This window comes from Lingula anatina, chromosome 6 (assembly GCF_051362555.1).
Source record: "Lingula anatina isolate TDL-2025a chromosome 6, LinAna3.0, whole genome shotgun sequence".
In the NCBI taxonomy this organism is placed as follows: domain Eukaryota; kingdom Metazoa; phylum Brachiopoda; class Lingulata; order Lingulida; family Lingulidae; genus Lingula; species Lingula anatina.
Genome location: NC_141772.1, coordinates 18,705,352 through 18,724,232, shown reverse-complemented (window position 1 = coordinate 18,724,232; position 18,881 = coordinate 18,705,352). Strand labels below are relative to the sequence as shown.

The following is an 18,881-nucleotide window of genomic DNA, read 5'->3' as shown; positions in this document are numbered from 1 at the left end:
CTACGACAACCGCCTCCCCACAACAATTGAGGTTAAAACTGCGACTGAAGAGCCAATGGTCCATACTTTTACCATTATTATTATTATTATTATTATTATTATTATTATTATTATTGAATAGATTGGTCAACGAATTGTAAATCAAATGCCTGTAGGAGAGCACATTTGGAAGCTGCTGTGAAGAGTAAGCTTCGACCCTCAGATCCCTGGCCACTGGTGACAAGTATTAAATATCCTTACACAAGACAATCATTAGACCTCGATACTCATTATTTTGGTGGTGGGCAGTCCGATAAACGGACCAGAACATTCAAGATAAAATTGAGGGCTCTTCAAGGCTGACAATATGGTCCCAACAAGCTATTTCACGGGAGGCAGAAAGGAGGCAGAAGTACTGTTTGGCCATGGTAGCTCACGGGCCTTGGGAGCACTGCTGTCACAATCATCATCAACGTTTTATGAAGGTACACGTGGTCGACTAAGGGGCGCAGTCAAATATGGGGGGGGGGGGGGGGGGGCGGGGGGGGGGGGGCGGGGGGCTACCAGCCTTGAATCGTCTCATTTTGATAAGAAGAAATTAATCTCAGACATGCGCCTACCACCACACTTTTTTGGGGGTTCAAGGTTCAGGCCTACCCAACTACCAGTCTCGGCACCGAATGAACAAATTTTGAGTGGTGATGCAATGCTTTTCAACCCTGCTGAGAATTGTCACTATTATCAGATCGCGTACTAGGCAAGAGCGGTGTCGCTTCTGATACTGTGTAATACGATCTGACACACACCTTGAAAACGGGTAGTGTGGTCTGATCTACCGATGAATTCAGGATCATTCGGTGCCGAGTCTGGTAGTTGGGTAGGTCTGAAGGTTGGACCGCCTTGACAGAAAAGTTCATCGCGTTGAAATCGTTCCGGGCACAATTGCTATATCATATGGCTTTCCAATGCCCATGGCGACCATACTAGCACGACGTTTTGGTAAAGTTACTTTTCCCGGCTCCACTATATTTAAATAAGTCGAAAAATGGTGCGTTTTGCAACATTACCCGGTCTTAAATAGTTTCAATGTACCAGGCCAGAAATCATGGCACATTTCGTGAAATATTTATACAAGTATACAAGGCATTCCGTATACCGACGACGTAGGCCTGGTGCATGATTCTAAAATGCGACCACAAAGCCCTACGCTACGACCAGTTTTCGCGTTTGGACGACAAATCCGTATTGCTATATGCGTTCATGACATCTAGATAACGAACCCTTTTCACGTTCACAATGATACTAAAACAAGGATTGTTTTTGGATTGATTATGAGAGAGAGAGAGAGAGAGAAAGAGAAAGTGAGAAAGTGTGTCTTTCCAGAAACTGCCCCCTTCCCGAAACAACAGCCGTAAAGATTACTCATAACATCCCCACCCGCGGAATATCGTTATGTTTGAATATAAGAAGAAAAACGGATTAAACCTAAAACAAAGGATCCAAAATTGTATCCCGGCTACCACACATGTACGAAGCAACGTCAAAAATACATTTTATTAGTTAATCTATAGACAATTCAGCATCCTGTAAAGGTACATGTAATGAATATCTGATCAAAAGTTGTTACACTTGCGGAGTATGGGTATCAAGAAGAAGTGAAGGGGTAAGGTGGTTTGCCTTAGGCTGCCTGTATATATCCCTGTATCCGACAATGTCTAAGAGATCATGAGCTCCTCGCAATGCGCAGATACACGAAGATGACGCTAACAAATATGGCATCATTTCTAAGAAATTAGGACAGTAAAAAAATCGAACCACTTCCTTTTTGTCTTGACGGATCTTGGTCTTCACACCCCAGCATAAAAAAAACGTTTTCGTCATGCAGTACATGTACAGGGTTACCACTTAATATGGAATATTATTTTTTGGCGAATAAATTTTCTACAAAATATTTAATTTCTCTCTAACTACTTTAAATCCAAAGCTGAGGTGTCACTCCATGTGTAGCCAGATGTGTTACCTAATTACCACACAACTCTCGAAACAATTGATGCATGCAGTTGCATGTTCTGTGGTCAGAAATTTGAGGGGTGGCCTTTTCGGCAATTTCTGCCCTTGTATAAAAACGCATGGGTTTGGTCAATCTTTGGAGCGTGTTTAGAGAAGCAACAACGGGATCGCTCTGAAACTTGACAGGTATCTTAGTGAAGATATGGTTCGACAGCAAAGCAACGCAGCTTACTATGGGATTCTTGCTCTCAGAGAAAATGGCCAGAAACGGACAGCCATTGCCTGGTAATTCAACATTTATCAGGAACCGTTTGTGAAGTCCTCCAAAGAAATGCTGCTACAGTAGTGGCACCTACTCCAATACCTCGACCAGGGTGTCCGCGTATCACACCAAGAAGACAGGATCGCCTTCTCCTTAGTGGAAGCCGTGCTGGACGTACAAAAACAACCAGTGTCCTCAGAAAAGAGAGGCAGAATGTCATTCAAACGCCCGTTTCAAGGTCCCACGTGAACAAGAGATTTCTGCAAGCCGGTTATTTTGCACGAAGACCAGTAGGGAAACCACTGTTAACAGCAGGTCATATACAGCGACGTCTGCAAAGGGCTGGGGACCACGTGCCTTTGCAGCCAAAACACTGGAATCACGTTGTTTTCAGTGATAAGGCCAGATATGGGTTTTTTAGGGTTGATCGTCGAATCCGTATCCACCGACGTGTACGAGGGGCATAAAACAATTATTGTGTACTGCCTAGGGTGCAAGCAGGGGATGGTAACGTCTCTGTTTGGGGAGTATTTCATGTCGGTGCCCAGAACCAGTTGATTTTTCTAGGAGGCAACCTCATCCAGGATTCCTACAGAGACATTCTACAGCAAACAATGCTTCGATTGCTAAGATTCATCTTCAGGAACAACTTTGTGTACCAAGACGACTGCGCAACCCCACATCGAGGCCGCAGAAACACTGTTTTTCTTCAAAACCAATGGGTTCAGCAACTGCCCTGGCCTGCAAACTCTCCAGATATGAACCCAATTGAAAATATGTGGGCGGAAGTAACTCACAGAATTAATAGCTATGGTCCTCGGCCGGTAAATAGTGATGAACTGCGACAGGCAAATATCACTGCGTGGAATGATATCCCCACCCAAACTCTAAAAAACGTGTCACAGGATATGCCATGTAGGATGAGGGCGCTGCAAGCGGCTGCTGGAGGTCATACCCGCAATTACTGACTTTTCATGATTTACTGTAGTGAGTTCTTTGACTGTGTAACATATCACTGTCCGGAGGCTATCATTTTTTTTAATATCTTATCTTAAAGTTTATACTGGCATCAAACTGTTGATATGGTTTTCTGGGGGTGTTCCTTTCTTTTGAATAGCACCTTATGTCAGATTTAATATTATTGACCAAAATATCTCACAACAGAAGACTGGATGTTATTATCACTCAGTGACATACTTTTTTAATGACTCAAGCCAAAAAATAATTAATGAGCACTCAAAAATAACAATGATTAAAAATATTCCATATTAAGTGGTAACCCTGTATGTCATGTATGTACATTACTCTTGATGAAGTTTTTGGTCAATTTAGATTTTGCATTTGAGCCACAAATGGTTTTTATCGTAAATATGAAAAATAAACCGTTATAGGATTTTTATATTCAATAAAGAAGATTGCCAAAATGAGTATTCTAATCAAAAGCCCTAGTCCTATGTATAAATTAGTACTCCACAACTGGACAGCTATTGAGATTTTGAACAAATTGCAAAGACCATCATGAGTGTAAAATTCAAAATGTGTAGTCCTGTCACCACGAAATGAAAGCGTCATAGTTGAATCTCATTTTTAGCTGCTGTATATCGAAGACGACGTGGTTTAGCCTGGCTTGCCGGTATACGTCCCAGTTGACGCGCTCCTTGAGGTTTTTCTGCATTTCGTCGTCAGACGGGAAGGGAGAAACCTGGGATGATAAAAAACAACATTTTTACTTGTACATTTTACAAAACCCACCAGAAAAAAAGGGGGGGGGGGGGGGGGGGGCTGGCGATATAACATGTTCAGACCTCGTACTGCAGCCTGCTCAGACTATGAATATTTAAAAAAGTACACAAAGGAGTGGTAGCGTCGTCAGACGGGAAGGGAGAAACCTGGGATGATAAAAAACAACATTTTTACTTGTACATTTTACAAAACCCACCAGAAAAAAAGGGGGGGCTGGCGATATAACATGTTCAGACCTCGTACTGCAGCCTGTTCAGACTAAGAATATTTAAAAAAGTACACAAAGGAGTGGTAGCGGAAATATGCATAACACGACTGACGCAGCTTTTTAAATTAATGTCACCGATGTTATCATGAGGCTTCTGCCACCATGTATGTGTTCATGGTCACGTGCGCACAATTACCAGTCCCAACAAACGCAATCAGTCTTACACTTAGCCATCTCAGCTATCGCAATGAGCAGTCCCAACTCACCGTCGTTCTGAGGCGCCGCATTAATGCATCCGGGCAATGCTCCAGGTAAAATTTCTTGTTGATCATGATACATTCAGCACCATTGCTGACGATACAGAGACTGGGCTGGTCGTCAAAAACAATATTTGCTAGACCCTGCAAAAAACAAAAGTTTAAATTGTACGTGGTGGACTCTATAGGGCAAAAGAAAAAAAAAAGCAAATTTTGTGCGCGCTTTACTTAAGTAATACATGCAGCAAGAATCCATATACATGTATATACAGTGTGTTTAATGTACACACACGCGCGCGCGCGCACACACACACACACACACACACACACACACACATGTAACCTAAGAGGGATCAAGAGGGTGCAAATAAAATGACAAATGGTATAGTTGCTTTCTGATTGATCAAGAGGAGGTCAATTATTTTAAAGAAGTGACCTTCCGGGAAAACCCTTTATTCTACAATGTCAGGGGCGGATCCAGGATTATGTGTCGCACTGTTTTTCTCCCACTCTTTCACACGTGAGTGGTGAAGTGAGACGCTACATCTTCGTACTGGTATAGAGAAAATGGCAGATAAGTAAGGTGTTGACTAAATATACTCTTTGTGTTTAACTATCATCTTAAAAATCCCTCTAACAAAACGGTTACAGACTTTGGGCGTCGGTCACATCTTGCCTAGGTACATTTATATACCTAAGCTGGGGAAATTGACTTCTGCCTGCAGCGTCAGTCAGTTATATCCCAGCTTAGATTTGTCCCCTATAGCCATGAGGTGACCTCAGCTGGAGAAAATTGACCACCGCTTAGTGTCGGTCAGTATTGATTAGTGCCTAGCCACGAGGGGGCCACAACCAAAGCCATAACTGGAGACTTACAAATACGGATCCTTTTGTCAGCGTTTGCACCTGCACAAACTGTGGGTTGAGGTCAGCTTCTGTCACGATATGCTCCTGCAATATATGTTTGTTTTCAAAAATATTATAACAATTCCCGTTATAAAAATGTTTACGTGTACAGTGCTTACACCTAAATCGACACAAAACAAACAAGCACTTGTTGCCGCGTCTCTCATTCTCTGTATTCGAGGATGCGGGAGATATCTAGGTGGAAATAAATAATTGGTAATTAGTAACTTACTCTTTCTTTATAGGCTGAATCCAGATCGTCGAAAAGTGTGCGTTTTTGGTTGACGAACCCAGGCTCCAAATCGTCGTCAGCATCATCCGGCGCAGTCTTAACGGGAACTGAAATAAGCAATTCGGTGAGTGTGAACTGCTTCTCAGTGATCAGAGTATACATCCAGCCTGAAACACTGTCATAGGCTTCTTTTTAAGTCCAACAGTGCAGAATTGGTCACAAACTTGAACGGTTTATCAATCAATATCCATTACATCTAATAGTGGATCGGAGTGCATTTTTTTATTGCTTTTTAAATTGGAATCTAATAGCCAAGGGGGGCAGTTAATCATTTGGTCTTTCTTTCCTATCTTCCATAATCATTCTATACGTACATGTATATGTACAGGGGGCACCGCTGTCAATCATCGTCTCCATGTCACTTTTCAATCTAGGCATCCGGGGATACTAACAAACCGTCCAATCATACATCATTTTACATATTTCAAACAGTTCTGAATGCTAATAGCCAAAGGCAAAGTACAGGTACAGAAATGGCGTAATTACTCGTAAGTTAAACATTAACACACTTTTTCCTGACACTTCCAATTTCTATCCCCACTCAAGATTTCGTTCTTTTTTATTTAATATTTCCTGGCCATAGCCACAAAAGTATTTTGCTCTTAAATTGTCTCTGCGTGCGTGATCCCGTTATCACTCACATGTGCCGCTTACTTTTTATTCACAACTTTGCTTATATGTTTCAAACATGAAATACCTGTATATTAGTCACCATATGACACCAGTTGATAAGTTTGTCACATTTTACCATAAAAGAAATAAAAAAACAAAAACAAATAAGCCTTACAAATTGTAAGGTCGGGATTCTGTTACCTTGCTCTGGGACGCTCTTCTGCTTCTTGTTATGTGCACTGAGTTTGTTTGCCAGTCTTGGTCTCTGGGAATAATAGAACTTTGAAAATAAATTACCCAAAATTGTTGTTTTAAAAGCAAAAAAACAAGTTATCACAAAAGAGCCCACAAAATGCATTCACATCTTTTTTCACGGTGTTTAGTTCAATGTTTCGTATTATTAATTAATATAAAAATATTTTCAAAATGACATCACAATACATACTCTCTGGAGTAAACTTTGTGTAACTTTTGCAGCTTTATCATTTGCGGATTTAACGTTTCTTTTAATGGACGCTGGCGTTTGTAGCATTACAGGCGCTTGTGAAAAGGCACTCTGGGTTCTTCTGTATGTAGATAGATCTCTGTGATGAGCACCGGTAGATGGCGACAATGAGTTGGAAGCCTCGACTTCAGCTATGACATCTGCGATAGGGACATCGTCTGCGTCTTCTCCACCGCAAGGACTTGGAAGTTCAATTTCATTGTCTGTCAAATAGCGTTCATATTCTGATTGGTTTATTTGGAAACAAGTGTATCCATAAGTTTTATCCACGATCTTCTGCGGAATCAATCGTCCAGTGTTTATATCCACCTGTGGGTTGACCTGTACTAGTTTTTTGAGGACCTGCACACTGCCCTGTAAGGATGACATGGAGATGAAATTTTTCGTGGAAAATGGTCCACGCAAATGTCATCAAATTTATATCAGCATTGGTTCAATATGATTTTTAATAGGCCTACTAAAAAGTTGCACTGAGGAATTACAAATGCTGAGAAAATACCAAATAGGCACATGGCTTTGAATATTGAAATATTTTATGACAAAGAGAAGGTAAAAACATACCGATTTGACGATAATGATCCAATCAGAATAATTGCTATCTCTCACGATGACACCACCTCGTCTGAAACAAAACGGAGAAAATCGATAATTAAAGCAAATACTACTACTCAATTCTAGTACAAAATAATGAAAAATGTAACATTTTCAATAGCAGCTGTTTTCCATAAAATAAAAAATTACATAGAAAATGTCCATCGAACTAAAAGTCAGTGATAAAAAAGAAAAGGTTTGGAACAGCAATATTCGAAACTTTTAGTGACAATGGCGACGGTAGTCTAAGTCAATGTGTAATCTACTTTATTAAAAAAAAAAACACTTACTTAAAGAATGAGAAAACGAACAGTTTTGGATCTAGCTGAAGACGCTCTATTGGCCATCCGTCAAGACAGTCGATACTCCTGAAACATTTAATACTTACTAATAAACAACGCCGGTGTAACGTGACAGAGAGTCCGCTTCCCATTCATTGTTACAGGTGAGCCTCGCCCTAGATTTTGACCCACGTAGGTCAGACTAACCCTAACCATTATAACTATATGGAAGGCGGACTTTCTGTTACAATGACCCTCAGTTTCGTTACACCGGCGTGAAAAACACGTCTGGAAACACGTTACAACTATGGGTAGGTAGAATCAGTCATGTTCCCGTCACCCTCTTTCAATTTTTGGATTTTTGCGCATGGTTTGACAATTAACAATCCTTATTTATTTTAAATTCTAAACGTACACAATGTACTGTTATGGACCTTTATTACAATAATGTACAACTTAAATAGGTCGCATTTTCAAAAATATATAATGATTATTACCATTAATAAAATGCCATAAATATGATTTACCTGATGAAATCATTGTGATCAGGATCGTTAATATTCTTTGCTCCCCCGACCATGAATATTTGCTCATAAACCTAGACAGGAAAAATAAGTTTCAGGGACTATCAGTTTACGTTCGCGATATTTATTTTACAAAACTATTTAAAATTTCAACCTTTTTTTATATTATACTTATAATCTAGTGGATGAAGGTTAAAAATGAACACGTAATCAAACTCAAGATTTTGACAAAAGCAGTGAGCTGCCCACCTACCCACAAAAAAAAAAACAAAAACAAAACGTGTTTTTTAGCATAAAAATAGAAAAATATGAGACATATAAAAAATCTGCATGTGTAACTAGTCTGCGGTTTACTGTGTACCTACCGTGGCGGATATACAGAGGAGCTCTACGTAATTCTTTGTAATGATGGTCGACTGGCGTTTGTCACGGCTAATTATCGAAAGCTCCTGCACAAAAAAAAATATTAATAATAATAATAAAAAAACAAGTGAATAAACAAACAAACGACTGAAAAAATGGTAACTTACTGCACAGGTATTTAAATAGGCAAAATGACATCCGTGAAAAGGTGTCTATAAATTTTAACGTGAAAAAGGACGATCTGATTTCTATTTCACTGTTTTAAAAAAGATCTTTGCAATCAAATGTACATGTGCAGCGCTCCACATGGAGTGTTTCACCTTATAATAAATGCAAAATGTTGATAAACATACTGTGGGGCCCCTATCACTATAGTAAAAGAGAAAAAATAATATTATCCACACATGCAACAGACAATAAACTTTAATCGTTAAAAGACAAATCGAACTGAATTTACCCCAAAACTCTCTCCTCTGGACAAATAGGCAACGGTCTTCGCCTTTTCACTCCCAGGGGCGAAAATGGCTACGATACAAGTCCCGAAGAGGATGAAGTAAAAACCTTGAGGAGGGTGACCCTGGCGGACTATAACACGCTTCGACTCGTAACTGAAAAAATAGATATGTTACAAATGTTACGATGAGTCATTTGGGGTCTTGCATTGAATATGTGTTGGGTAAGAAAGTTTCGAATACTCTTGGTAAGGAAAAGTGTTTATCATCCTTCAGTTGTTTCAGTATTCTAATTTAATCAAAACTTTATTATTTTTTTAAATATAATTCTCGATTGTAGTATTTCATACAGTTTCTCGAGCAGTCCGACTATTTACCTCTCCAGTACGCCATACTGTGCCAGCTTTCTCTGCATCCGTAAAGGATAGTCCGCCACTTGCTTGTGCGACCGGAGTGCGATGGTTGCCTGGGCGGAAAAGACAAAACTATGTGATCTGTGCCATTCTATAACAGCCATCAGGTGTCGTATTTCGAAGGGGTTGAAAGAAAAGGCCTGATTATACTTCAATATTTCTGGCAGAGAATGGTGAAGCAGTCCAAAATTTTATTTTCATTTTTTTTCATACGATAAGTATGTCAATGGCCCCTCTTATATTGTTGTATAATAGGACTACAGTTCCTGCATTATTTTGCCACTTCAATCGTCGCGCGTGCTATTGTGTATAGACCTATATCCTTACTTACAGGGATATGATCCAGATTAGTGCATTTTTTTCAGGAGTCACTTCAGAGAACGTGTGTTACTATTTGCAACGATAAATAGAGACGTAGAAATCATACAATTATTGAGAAAGAAGTGCAGTGCGTAGTACAAAAGTGCCCACTTACATACGTTAATTCTTCTTGTGTCCTTTCTTCTGGTCGTTTTGTTAAAATTCGTTTTGCTTCCGTAGACAGTCGAAGCTGCAATTACGAAGTAGCAAATACTATGAAGAATAAATACTAGCGAAAGGCCCGACACTTAAATATTTATACTTATCAAATATAATAATATATCAAGCAATTAGCTGATGTTTAACTTTCAGTCGATCGATAGAAAACGCCAAGGAAAGTACGGTCGAAAGTCATTTACTGATTTATTTTGGGTGATAATGACAAAAGGTTTTGTTGTTATTCATCCATGCTGATTTATCCTTGTTTGTCCATCTCAGCCTCATAATGTTCCAAGTGTTAATGATTTAATGTCAGTTATTCCACACTAATACACAAGGACAAGAAGAAAAAATCTGGCGCACTCGCTAAATTTTAAGCTGAGCTTACTGATCTAAGAGACCATTCCCACAGATATTTAGATCGATCTATCCCCCAGGGGAGTCTCACTAAATTGCTGTCAACTTGGTCGGCTTAAATGTCTGTCACGCCTAGTAAAGCTGTTAGGGGGTAATTATCTTTACCCTAGCTAATTCGGTAGGCGTGACAGACATTTAAGCCTCTTGAGCTGACAGCAATTTAGCATGATCACCCAGGGGGTTTGGTCGATCCAGATGGATCGATCTAAATCTGTGGGAATGCAGTCTAAGGTTCAGTCACTTCGTAGCTTTCATTTCCACTGTCATGAACCTCACCTACCACGTGAATTTGATATGGAGAGTTACATTTCACTCATTAATTGTTTTCACCACCACATATGATAAGTGGTGGTTACACAGAGGTGCAATGTCCCCATGATTAACTCTGGTGAAAATATCTCCATAAGTGAGGTACGTGTGTTTGGCTACTGTAACTATATTAGCTCTGCTCCTCTTTCAAGAGGACGGTGGTCTCAAGGAAAAAAGAAAATAAAAGAAAGAAATATAAACAGTACCCACCTGTCTGTTTGCTTTAAAGTCTGAGGGATCAAAGGTGTCTTTTTTATCGATGCCTAGAGCAGCTGCCTGGTCGATCACCATCAATTGTTCACCAAACTGACTGTTATTGGCGCTGTCACTGAAAAAACAGTCCAAGTTCATGCTTGGCGGACTGTAAATGTGGTCAGTGTGTTAGGTGTGACAATGTGTTGGGTGTAACGATGTGTTTAAGTGTGACAGCGTGTTGATGTAAAGTATCTAGAGTGTGGTATTTTCTTGAATTCTCCATTGTCCTAAGTGTGAATGGTCAGTCTTTCGCCTTCTTTTCGCCCCAAAAATAAGCCACATAGTAAAAGAAGAAAAGACCCAATCTGCTTACCGCAAAATACTTTAAATAACATGGTTTTCCCAAAAAATTTAAGCAACAAGGGTGCGGAGGAAGTATTCCCGCCACCCTTGTTTTCAATTCCTAGATCTGTCAATCCCAACACGCCTAATGATTTTCCTATTACTTCAATGTGCAACTTTATTATCCCAAAAGTGGTTGATAAGTATGGAATGAAATTGTGCATGCGGTTAGCAAATATAACAAAGAGGATTACTGGTTGAACATTGCTGCGGGCTGCTGTTAACTTATTAGACTTTTTTTTTATCTTGACTCGTTCTAGATGCGTTTACACCAGAGATTTACTGGATCGGAAGATGGCTACAGTCGCGGTATCAGGCAGCTGAATTACGATCGCAAACAACCGTTCTTCTGATGTGACTGGTAAATGTGACTGGTAAATGGAGATACATCAAACAAACCCTTTATATTATGAGCGGCCGTCTAAGTGACGAAGACTTTATACGAGACAGGCCTCAGGGATCTATTTCACAAAGAGTCTTGAGCTATGCTTAGACTACAGTTGCCAGCATCACAATACTCAAAATACCTTTATCCATTGTCTAACGTCATATTAATAATACAATGACACATGTAAACAATGTGAGTCTGTAGGATAGGGCGAGGATACGCGTTACTGCGTAGAGTTGGCAACTGTTGGGCTTTTAAAACATGGAACGCAACTTCGAAAAGTTAACATTTCAATATTGGTCTCAGGGCTCTTAGGAACTATTGGCCTGCAATAAATGTATTTGACACACCTAAATAGCTACTATCACCTATGAAAGTAAAAATCTACGTCAAAATAATCATAAATTGCTTAAGGGCTTAGCTAAAAGACCCAATAAACGAGATAAGCGACCCTTAAGATACATGAACTTGGTAAAACGCAGCTTAGCTTTGACTTATAATTGGTAGACTAAGATTTAAGTTCAAAAACTAACTTTTTTTGTTAAACAGGTCCCAAGATCAGCAGCAGGGGCAATGTTTGTTTCGGTCTAAAGCAGAGTTGTTTGATCACAGCTAAAATCGTACCCCTGGCGAGGAAATGTTGAACACGGCACATCAACCCAGGTTCATAGCGTGTAGTCAAGTAGTCAAGCACAGTTGATTTGTCAGCTATCCAGATGGATAGAATGTAATGCACAACCCCAGAACCATTGGGAAGATGGTGTCATTGACTATTACTTGGCTACAATAATTCCGTGGTTTAAAACTACTGTTCAACTAATGTGAACGCAGAGGGGTTTGGTAAATCAAACACAGACAGCGATGACATTAACGATGGGCTGCATGACATTTTGTAGGTGAGGTGCAAATATGGCAATATAGGATTACGCATTGAATCTCCACGTTGGAGTTTTTTTCTCATCGCTGAGACAATATTTACTGCACTGTAATTGTGTCCTGGAGAACAATGAAGGTCTTCCGTAAAATTCCTGGATGAATGGTCGTGCCTGCTAAACATAGCTCTTTTCATGTAATTCCATTGAAGATTTCACCTATTGACTTATCTCAACGTTGGCGTCGATTCATGTTTTAAATCAAAACCCAAAGCACGAGCGCGCGCGCGCGCGCGTGTGTGTGTGTGTGTGTGTGTGTGTGAGAAAGAGAAAATAACTTACAACGATTTCAGATAATTCTGATGCATGCGTTTCCACGTGATGCAAGTCTTGACCCAAAATTTGAACTTCTTCAGCAGCTTTTCCTGGAAATAAGTAATAACATTACTAGTATACATGTACATGTACCGCATGATACGCTTGTTATAAAGGTGGACGCGTTTAATTCGTATGTAAATAAAACATATTTTTCAGGACGCCTGAGTACAAGTCGAGTCATTCTAATAGATATTCTTTTCATTCTAACTGTGAGCAGAAATACAGGATTTAAAGAACGACTTAATGTCTCTAATCTTGCGTAACTATTGTGACGATTCGCTCTCCTAGGGGGAGTAAACATCAGAAGCGATATCGATATTCTTAGCAACACAAATGATTGAATGACACACCTTTTTATAAGACGGTAACGTGATTGATGGAGAATAAATATTACCCAAGAAATTGTTTCAGAAACAAAACGAGTCAATTGACCCCTTTTAAAAACAGAGGAAACTACACTATCTAAATACACAGACGTCAATATCCACTCAAATACCTGTGTAGATTTTGGGTTTATTTTGCGGGAGGCCATATTATGTTGTTTAAGCGTGATCAATTAAAATATTCTTAACTACGTGGAGAGGGCGAATAATAAAAAAGTCTGTTGATTCAAGCGATTTGTTTACGTGGCTACGAAGCCCAAGACTCTCTGGGACAGCGTAATAAATCCCAAGTTCAGTAAAATTAGTTGGTATCATTTTTAGTCAAAACTTACCTTTCCCTTTCCACCTACCCCCAGTCACACACACGCACGCACGCACACACGCACACACACACACACACACTAGAATAATTATAGAGCGATATCTACTGTTTATAACTACAAGTAAATCTACGTGGAGAGACAGAACGTTAAAAAAATGACCTTCAGGCATTTTTTATATTAGCATAAGTCGAAGAAGGTATCTTTGTGCATTACAAAAAAATCCATGTTGAAAGCATTAGCTTTCGCAGTGTCTTTCTACCGATTAATCCATACCTCAAAACATGTACATTGAACAGCAGGGTCATCAATATCTTGCCCTCTACAATTAATTGCTACTTTCTTTTTCCAAAGACCAATACAATAACAGTATCGACACTGTGTAAGTTAAAGCTACAGAAGAGTTTAGATTATTGGATCCAGCTACTCGCCTGTCTAATAACCACCGAACAAGACGATATTAAGCATAACTACGTGTCTATATATGGCGTGCCGTTATTAGGATCACATTGAACGCAAAATGTTAGAGATACATCAAAGTCGAGCACATACAAGAAAGTAAAGTGTAGGTTTTTATAAAGGGAAATGCGGATATTTTTCTATTATTCTTAAAAGCGAAAAAGTTGAATCTGTAAACATTTAAATATGAACATTTCATGATCACTGCCACTAGATATAATGAATTGACAAAATTTTCAATCATTTTAATATTCACTTTTTGATAATGTTCCCTGATATCGCTACTTGCCGCACCTTTATTATCTTCCCATATTTGTCATATAGCATTTATGAAAAATTATCTTTCGGTTAATGCAGAATGTGAGTATTATTAAAGGACACTTTCATTGCATTTCGATGAATGATTTAAAAACGCCAAGTATGTAATGATTGGTTAAACAGAAATAAAAATGAATGCAGAAATATCGCAACAAAGATTTTACAAGATATGAATATATCCATATTATGAAAGAATAAAGTTTCTACATAGGATGATAAAACATTTTTTTTATTAGAGCTTTAGTCTATAAGTAAAACATAAGGCTGATTTATCGTCAATATATTCAAATATCAATTATAAAATGCATCTGTACTTACCCCGTCAACATTTGGATTTCGCGGTCGCGGTGATACCCCAGTGGTAAGTGATGCAGTGCTATCCCCTGACGACCGTCTGCGTCTCCCCGGGGTGCTCCCTCTCAAGATCGCCGACCCCCTGCGTCCGTGTAGGAGAGGCATTGTAGAACTGGGGGTTAAACTGCCTCTTTTACTGTGTATCTCCGAACTGTCCGATGTCTGTGTGGATCCACGGCGTTTGTCAACACCAACGCTTTTGAGGATGGAACTCCACGATAACCTGCCGGACTGCTTTTTGTCTAATTTATACCTGCTGACCAAAGATGCATCAATGGACTCCTTTCGGAAATTAGTGGTCCCGTTAACGACAGACAGACGACGGGGACTGGCAGGCGTTCCGTTGTCCTGTTCGTCATATACAGAGAGCCTCCTGTTACTCCCCCGAGGTGTCAAACTTCCCCGACGTGGACTCTTTTCTGGTTTGTCTGTAGGGATGCAAAAAGTGACGTTCAGATTTCCAGCATTTTTTTCTTCGGCTATTTGTCGATCTCCGTTGTTTTGCTCTCTGACGATATTTAAGCTTGGTGAAGATGTATTGGTTTCTCCGGCATAAAATTTGGCAGTGGTCGTGTCATGAGCGTCCTTGATGGGCCCCAACCCTTCTTCAGTTAGGGACTTCGACGGCATTGTTTGTCAATTTTTAAACAAAGGTTAATATGATCAGGTGAAATAAAATCCCTCCACTTCTTTCGGTGAGTAAATTGTGATGTTTACCGCTTTTTGGCGGTAAAACACCATCTTTTTATCCCTGTCGTTATTAGGCAAATTTACCTTTTCTTCATCTGTTAACGTTGTGTCGCTGTCTATACACTAACGACGGGCCCAATATCCCCGTTGTTTACTATCAACATGACTATACAAATATAAAGTGGTGTGCTCATATCCCGAAACTTTACTTAAACAAGAGTACGTGTGCTCATAGTTGTGGAAATCAAGGATGATCGAAGGCTGGGCGAGAACTAGTGATGACGTCATGTGTTGACTAGCAATTCGATTGAGAGTGTCGTCAAGGACAAATTACCTATTTCTTACCGCTCGTTCAGATCAATTTTTTGTTTTAAGTAAAATAGTCACATGTTTAATGTTGGCAATTGGCCATCCTGCTCTCTCACTCTCTTTCTCTCTTTCTCTCATTCTCTCTCTGTCATTTTTCTGGCAATTACAAAATAAGAACGAAATCTCATTTTGAAACAATATCAAGAACCTAATACCAGGTAATAACAGGGCGCCCCAACAAGATTCTATAACAATCGATCTTCTTCTCCATAACTCGTATCAATATTTCATGTGTTGTCCACATCCGCCAGTAACCAGCGTTAAGTGACGTCAGGCTGTATTTTGCCTGCCGAATTCCCAATACCGTCCATGGCACCCATCGATCTATTGGAACTCAGCGTGGAATACTTATCCTTCATGATATGGCTAATATCACAGGCCTCATTTAATTCCAACATGGCCCTGATGATGTATTTTTAATGGATAATAACGTTTATAAAAAAAAAAAGACCACACTAGATACCGTGTCCAATGTGAAAATTTAATATGCTAAGAATATTCTATGCTTCCTTTTGAAAAAAAATGATAAGGGAAAAAAGAGAAAACCCCCACCAGATATTTTGTCTGTAAGATTTTCGTGAAACAAAAATAAGCGGAAAGACGATATCGGAAAGTTTAATAGAAACTTCCGATATTTGCCTACTTCTTACAGAAGTGAACTTTGTCAATAATAGACAATACACCTTTTAACTAAGCAAACCACCACGGCTCTTAACACTGTTTGGGATTTAGATAATAATGGCCCTCTCCGTTGGCCAGAAACGAATTTTGTGTTCGTATTTTGTAATAGGGGGAAATATTTTATTGAATTCTACATAATAGTAGCAGTTTAAGGCTCACGTTTTGATAACATGTGTCCAGCTGTTGTGTAGTATGCGCTGCACTGTTTCTCCTAAGAACGCTTTTAAAAATACAAACACGAATGTCGCCCTGCGTTTTGAAGTGCTGACGGTGACTGCCATCAGCTACCTGTCACCAAATATGTACTTACTGGATGAAATGCTGATAACAGAAATTCTTTTTCAATACACCACCCCAAAAAAGTTGACTTTTACTATATATGTTGTTATAAAATATGTGATCATTATGTAATGTATAATCATCATTTTGTATTTGTCTCTGTATATACATGTAGGAGAGCAATGAGCATTCTTTGCTCGCCCTGATTTTTCATTTCAACAATTTCGGAGCAGAGAATAGTACATGTATTTTGCAATAGAGCTTGGTATGTCAATAAATTTAATTTAAGTGAAATGTCTCCCGAAACCTCCAGCTATATATTCTTGTTAATCCGCACCCATAGCTCATACCAGAAACGCACCCTTCTAGTCGTATACACCCAAACGTACCCAGCGTGACAATACCATTTTTTGGTTATATAAACGTTATGATAACGTTATATTTACGTTCTGTGTTTGCTAGGTACCTATATATACGCGCGCAAAAGCATACACAAATATTTGCGCGCACACACACATGCAGCCTGTCACTCATACAAATGCACCTAAATGCACACATACAAATACGTCTAAATGCACAGACTTCCGTATTTGCATTCTCCACCAACATATAGTGTAACTCCTTCCTCACTCCCCCTTTCAAGCATATCAACAGGACATGGGGCAGTCACTACCACAGATGTGTCTTATGTGACGGTAAAATGCAGCCATCATACTGGTATATGTACCGTTATCACACGCATAACCCTACTTCAACAAATCATATCAAGTCGCTCATTAATTCCCGAACAAATGTCAAGATATCCGAAGAAAGTGCAGCGTTGTCACAATCTTCGGGATTAAAAAGTCAAATGTGGATGACTGATACGAAGTTTGTGGATGGTAGCGTCACAATACACGGGAATGAGAAATAAGTACGTTTATCGTCTGAGAATACCTTGCTACCGAGTTACGGGTTAGGGGTTGCGTGATGTTGCCCATCGTATGTGGAATCTTATGGGTAAGCGGAATCTATTCGCCAAAAGCTCAGATATGCGGAGTTCTTTTCACAATAAATCTATTTTTTTCATCAGATTCAAATCCTGTCCTTTAAATGCTCCTTGGACAAATGATAAATGATGAGTGCAGTATGCATCTGTTGTAAATCTTAAGTTGATAAACCCTTTTCAACACTGTTACCTTTTCAAAGGCATCATCATCATAGATTATTCGTGTGGAGCGAAAAGCACGACGTCTCGTCAATGAAAGCTACGTACACGGTCAGGAATTATAGAATATTGTTTTAACAATAAGTGTTTTTTTAACAAAACTTGTCTGTGCAGTATGACGCTAACCAGTTTCAAAATTTAATAACTCCTTCTACTGACTAACTCCACTAGTGCATTGAGTCCGACACAAACTCAGCGCTGTGTATTGTGTTAGGTGGGCCGAGCAGAGGAGGAGTTACGATGCACATGTACATATACATGTAATACTTATATCAAATTTTCCCACAAACCCAACCAAACGCGACCATATAGTTTCAGATAGTAAAACTTAGAGAAATATCACAGGACATCGTTTCATATTTTCCGAAAAATAATATGTGTTTGGATTTTTCTACTTTCCTTCTGTGCTATAAACTTTCCTCAGCAGTCTTATTTGAATAAGTATGTACATGTAACTACATGTACTACACATCCATAAAAATGGGAGTACGAGTGCTGATTATGCAATGCACGCGCAGTACTACGTCAATTAGCGGACCTTTATTTACTGGAGGGCCAGATATATTATATAGGCCAATTTACGACCAAATATTTGAAGAAGGTGCAGTTTTATAGCTTTTTCTTTTGGCTGAACGAGAGTTCAATCTGGTTTATAACATGGCATGTCGACTTTGTTTAATCGTATAGAAAACTAGTAGAAGGCTCGGTTTATATGTATCTTTAATGTACTAACGTTATATATTTATTTGCATTTGCTCTCTTGGTGTTTTAAGGCATGGGAAGGGAAATGCAAGGCAAGGCAAGACAAGACAAGGGAGTTACCATAAATAAATGTCTCACTTAGTCAAGAATTGCAGCAGATGTGCTGCTTTTTCACCTCCCACAATGCAGGTCATATAATATGTTCCCGGAAAAGCGAAGAAATTAACAGAGACAAAATGCA

General features: G+C 39.3%; 1 protein-coding gene across 1 annotated transcript; it reads right to left on the bottom strand.

The window, feature by feature from the left end:
• Positions 1-3,535: 3,535 nt before the first annotated feature.
• On the bottom strand, positions 3,536-15,649 carry LOC106159764 (cyclic nucleotide-binding domain-containing protein 2-like). The gene is made up of 16 exons (XM_087014995.1): positions 14,677-15,649; positions 12,843-12,925; positions 10,854-10,971; positions 9,874-9,948; positions 9,363-9,451; positions 8,991-9,141; positions 8,536-8,619; positions 8,174-8,244; positions 7,656-7,733; positions 7,336-7,396; positions 6,715-7,128; positions 6,471-6,534; positions 5,598-5,704; positions 5,336-5,410; positions 4,469-4,603; positions 3,536-3,953 (listed from the first exon to the last, which is right to left on the bottom strand). The coding sequence occupies exons 1-16, from the start codon at positions 15,340-15,342 to the stop codon at positions 3,801-3,803; spliced, it is 2,424 nt and encodes an 807-aa protein (XP_086871121.1). The 5' UTR covers positions 15,343-15,649; the 3' UTR covers positions 3,536-3,800.
• Positions 15,650-18,881: the final 3,232 nt, after the last annotated feature.